Source organism: Lepidochelys kempii, chromosome 8 (genome assembly GCF_965140265.1).
Source record: "Lepidochelys kempii isolate rLepKem1 chromosome 8, rLepKem1.hap2, whole genome shotgun sequence".
NCBI lineage: Eukaryota > Metazoa > Chordata > Testudines > Cheloniidae > Lepidochelys > Lepidochelys kempii.
Genome location: NC_133263.1, coordinates 2153656 through 2158814, shown reverse-complemented (window position 1 = coordinate 2158814; position 5159 = coordinate 2153656). Strand labels below are relative to the sequence as shown.

General features: G+C 49.9%; 1 protein-coding gene across 1 annotated transcript; it reads right to left on the bottom strand.

Annotated features, from left to right (window-relative positions):
• Positions 1-2897: 2897 nt before the first annotated feature.
• LOC140916471 (ovomucoid-like) lies at positions 2898-4781 on the bottom strand. Its single transcript, XM_073358115.1, has 4 exons — positions 4668-4781; positions 4065-4087; positions 3312-3436; positions 2898-3069 (listed from the first exon to the last, which is right to left on the bottom strand). Exons 1-4 carry the CDS (start codon positions 4723-4725, stop codon positions 3024-3026), a joined length of 252 nt encoding a protein of 83 aa, XP_073214216.1. The 5' UTR covers positions 4726-4781; the 3' UTR covers positions 2898-3023.
• Between the last annotated feature and the right edge of the window lie 378 nt (positions 4782-5159).

Genomic DNA, 5159 nt, shown 5'->3' with positions numbered 1-5159 from the left:
TCATTCTTTGCTAAGTCCCTCATACCAGCCGGGAAGGCCCCATGCCCAGTTCGTTCTCCGGAGCTGCTCCTGTCCCTTCCCTGGGAGCACTTTCTCTCTGCAGCTTTCTCTCTGTAAGCCCCTTCTCTCCAGAAGCCCCTTATCCCTGGCAGTAGCTTCCTGCCACGGTTTGGGAGGTCCCTTTGCTGAGACCCAGGCCTCCCTGGCTGTCTGCTTTTTGCAGCTCTCCCTTGGGAATCTCCTGCCTCCAAGAACATCTCCTAGACTCCCTGTTCTGGTGGGGTCTCCAGACAGTTCCCTGTCTCCAGAGAAATCTGATGATCTGGGAGCTCCTCTCCTCAGGATCATTCTGTCTCTGAGGGACCTGCCCTCCTTAGCTAAGCTCAGGTAACCTTTTTATTAGGTCCCAGGGCTCATTTAGCAGTCAGTTACCCCCAGGTCAGCATTCAGCAGGCGATCAAGGGCAGATTGGGCCCTGATTCCCCTTAAAGGGCCAGTCTCCCCATGGCACCCTGAGTTCACACGACATTCTACCACTTATCCAGTTTGAATGAAAGGCGTTAATGTCCACTTGGGAAGCTGGGCTCCTGTTACATAGCTACAAGTCCTCCAATGGAAGGACATTGTCAGTGTGGGCTGGATTTCAATTTGTGTTCTAGCTTGAATGGCTTAGTACAAAAAGGGACAAACCCTAAACACTGACTTGATGAAGATGGCCAAATACTACAGTCGGTGGCAGTTACCACCAAGACCGTTCTGAGTGTGTTCCACCTTTATAACGCCAGAGCAGGCCAAGAACTGAATTGCTGTCTCAATGGGCATCGCTTGAAACACAAATCCCACCCAGTCTACCTTGGCATAACCCTAGATAGATCCTTCACACGTCTTAACCATGTAACAACCTTCTAAGTACATGGGCTGGCACTGCAGGAGAAGCAAAGGCACAGACTCTCCAATCATATGGCTAGGGTGACCAGATGTCCCGATTTTATAGGGACAGTCCCGATTTTTGGGTCTTTTTCTTATATAGGCTCCTATTACCTCCCACCCCCTGTCCCACCACTGTTTTCACATTTGCTGTCTGGTCACCTTAGGTTTAGCCCTCTGTTACTCTGCAGCAGAATTCTGTGCTCTGGTCTGGCTCCATTCATCTCACGTCAAGTTGGTTAGCACACAACTACACTCAACCATGTACATCATAACTGGGATGATTCGACCCACACCAGTACCGTGGCTCCCTGTGTTAAACAACATCACTCCTCCACATGTCTGCCGGGAGGTTGCTACAGCCAGGATTGTTGAGAAGATTGGGGCAAACTCAAGCCTACCCCTGTACAGAAGGGCACTTGCTTTGAGTCAGCCTTTGTGGGGCCCCTGGCACCAAATGTCTCTGTGCTGTCGATGTGGTGTGAAGAATGACTTGCAGCTGAGGTCAGAAACCAGTCTTTTATAGCTGACCCCACCACGCGTGGACCTAGCTTTGATTTGCCATGCCACTCTTGGGTCCTTCTGAACCTAGTCAAGTGAGCCAGGGTCAATGTGCAGCCGGCCCTTCACATCTGGGGCCACCAGGAGGACCCCACATGTGGCTGAGGCCAAAGGCAGACAATGTCACACATCTGTGATGACTGCCCCCGACCAGATTTGATGCTGGTCTGAGGGGCTCTGCACGTTGCTGATGGGGCTGCCACAAACTGGCTTGGCAAGAGCTGCATCCAATCAGAAGAAGCACTAGTTAAATGTGTGCCCTAGCTGAATGGCTTAGTACACACAGGGACAAACCGATCCTCAATCCCAGCCAATATTTGGCCTATGATCCCAATAGGAATTGCAAGGCCTTCTTCCCAGGTGTCAGTTTCTATGCAGCAGACACAATTAGCCAGCATGTAAATTTCTTCTTCTCCTTCTCCCCCAAAGGCCCCCATAAAGGCTGGGGGATCAGGGCCCCAGGCCCACATTGTGCTGGGTCCAACCAGACACAGAAAGGAGTCAGTCCCTGTCCTGGAAGGTTTACAGTCTAAAGAAACAAAGAGATGAAGGGTAGGAAATGGGGCTACAACGTACAAGCTAGAAGCCTGATGAAGAATTGGTCCAACTTTATTAGTTAAATGGATTGTGTCCCGTCCCCGTCCCCTCCCCCACAAAAAACCCAAAAAACTTGGCTCCCAGCTTGAGCTGGTCAAATTAGTAGTTGCGAAATAAAATGATCTGATGAATTGAAGCATTTTTAGTCTGGGCAGGAAATGGCTAAGAACAGGCTCTGATGTTGGAAGCGTCTGTCTGAAATCACTCAGAACCAAGTTTTGGACACTGTACTGCACCACGGTAGAGGCGGCGAGATTGTTTACGTTCAGTCATACGGGTCGAGAGCTCCTTTGCGTCTTCACAACAGCCACCTGGCACCCCAGTCACCTTTGCCATCATACCCAAGTAACCAGCTGCCCAGTTCCTACAGCTGTGCCAGCTGCTTTCAAGTCCAGGCACCTTGCCCGTTGGTGTGTAACTCTCGTTTGGACAGCCAGTTTTGGCCTGGCGGGAGGGGAAGTGGTGATGTGGCATCAATAGACAGCCAGGGGCACTGTGTTCAGAGGTTGGGGGCAGAGGGATACTCCCCCCCAGTGCAGCCCCAAACTGAGGCAGCTGATACTTCTGCTGAGGACCAAGCAAGGTTGGCAGTTTGTTGGTCTGCTGCATAGGGGTATGAGGGCACCGCAGACCCTGGCTCGAGGGTCTCTGTGGTCTCCTGTGCACCAACGAGGAGATGGACAGCCTCTGCAGGTCCTGGGTCTGGACAGGCTTGGGAGGAATGTGGGTAGCTGATTGGGTGGGGGTGGGAGGGTTAAAAATCACAGAAGTAAAGAATTTGGCTGAGTTTACTTTATTGAACAGCAGCTGTAGAGTCAGCGATGGTGGCAGGAGCCCTCGAAATGGAGGAGGAGCAGAGATCGTGTCTCCATGTGGGGATCTACTGATGGAAACTAAAAGCAAAAAGGGTCCAGCTCCACCTCAGCCCCATTGAGGATTCAGCATTCTCCTTCTTTCTTAAAGCAAAGACTTCCAAGGTTTTCCCTAGAAGGAAAAACCAACACACAGAACTCAGGGCTGTAACTGGTTGGGAAACAAGGGCAAAGCTTCTGTCAAGGCCCCATTATGTCAAATTAACCAGAGCTTATTCGCTGACAGGAAAAATTAGACGGAGGAAGTTGACCCTGCCTGTAGGAGGTAAAGACAGACAGGCGCCAGCAGGGGCTAGAGTTACATGACAATTGTGTTTTCATTTTTATGAATGGGTCATTTATTCCTGTACTCACCAGACTGCTTTGCAAAAGAAGCATTTGTTGCTGTATGTTTTGCCATCAGTGCCACAGATCGGGTGGAGCTCCTTGCTGCAGACAGAAGGTGGCTTCTGGTACTCACTGCAGAAACCCTGTGGCTGCTGTTATTATTAATTATTATTATTACTAATGCCATTCTCTGTATTACATGAGGGCCCTGCTGGCGTCCCATGGTGCTGGGTGTGCTATGAACACAGAAGGGACAGTTCCTGCCTCCCAGAACTCACATTATCTAACCTGCCCCTCAGCTCTTTCTACAGAGGTTCTGATGAACTGATTTCCCAATTCCCCTCTTGCTGCCAGCAGGAGCTAAGAAAGGGCAACGACACAGCCCATCTCCCTGGTCCATGAGACTCTTCCGAACCCGCATCACAAGGTGTGTGAGGGAAGGGGCATCTGCGCAGGCAGCTGATGCTCAAATATAAAAATCCTTGTGCCCTTGTGATATCGGCCCCTCCCTGTTCTGTCTCTGAGTTGCTCCCAGTGCCTCCCGCAGGCCCATCACAGAAGGTGTCCTGTCCAGTAAAGATGGAATCCATCACTCTGACCACATGGAGTCTCAGCCCCAGGGATTCACTCTCCCCTTCACTAGGGCGCAGGGTCAAGCCTGCTCCCAATTTACTCCTGAGTCCTAGCATGCTTCTAATGCAGAGGTCATGGGCTCCTTGATGTTCCAAACCAGGGATCAGGGGAAGTGAATAATTAGTTAACAGTGAGAGTTGGACTCACCTTACCATTGTTAGCAGTAGCATCTGGAACAAAAACACAGACACAAATGACACAATGAAGGGAAATGCTGGCAGGAAAGTCACTTAAGAACATTCATCTCTGTAGGACAATGCATGCAGCTTCCTCATTGTCAAATGTGACCATGGGAAGGTTCCCTACACTAACGCCAGCTGTATGGTAATGTAACTCCATGACCCTCACAAGCAGGTTAGACAGCAGTGTGTGTGAGATGAGAATCAGACCCCAGTGGGAATGGAGATTTACAATCAGGCTAGCAAACCACAAAGGAATGTCTGATAGAAGCATGTAGACAAATGCACTCACGCTCAGACCCATAAATACTGTCATCATTGCCCATGATTAACTGCAGGTGCGACTGTTTGCAGTGCCCAGATTGGGGTTTGGGTAAAGGCCCATAATGGCTCCTCAGTAACATCTTTCCAAAGGAAATTGCTGTTTCTGCCATGAACCACTTCCCCTGCTTAGTCTTGACACCCAAATGTCCGTAGCTGGTGCCGAGCTGGTTTTTAACAGTCGAGCCCGTGCTGAAGGTTAGAGGGTCAGACACAGAGCTCCGTACAGGCTGCAGCAAAAGTTACTTACCCTGAAAGCTGGAGAAGAGCCCCATAGCGAGGAACACAACAACAGCTGCTGTCTTCATGGTGGAAGTGGTTCGTGGGTCTGCTGGAGTCTGTTAGTGCTGAGCTCTGCAGATGCTCTCTCAATGCAGCCCAAGGGAGGAGATCTCATATATATAGACAAGAGGTTGGGTTCTCCACTTGGATTATGAAATCCCTGTTGAAATGGTCACTGACTCTAAAAACCAGTACAGTGAATGGTCATTCCCTATTCCTAATTCATGATGGCTCATTGATCATCTAAGTCAGATGTAAGTACGTTTGTTGCTCCCTGATTAGTTGGCTAAAACTTTTCCAGGAGGAAGGTCAGGTGTGCCGAGCAACAAATAACAAATACTCTTGTTCATGCATGACAATCCTGCTTGTCAGATGAGCCCAGGTGTTTGCATGAAGAATGTTCCCCATCCCTAATGCAAATAAACTGCACAATACAGGACGCTCATAAGTGGCCACTATG

Excerpts from the sequence above, each read along its gene's own strand:
- LOC140916471 (XM_073358115.1), bottom strand. The coding sequence starts at position 4,725 with ATGAAGACAGCAGCTGTTGTTGTGTTCCTCGCTATGGGGCTCTTCTCC. Across the intron at positions 3,437-4,064 it reads CTACTGCTAACAATGGTAAG|CAGCCACAGGGTTTCTGCAG; the intron begins GTGAGTCCAACT and ends TAATAATAACAG. Across the intron at positions 3,070-3,311 it reads TTCTTTTGCAAAGCAGTCTG|GGAAAACCTTGGAAGTCTTT; the intron begins GTGAGTACAGGA and ends TTTTCCTTCTAG.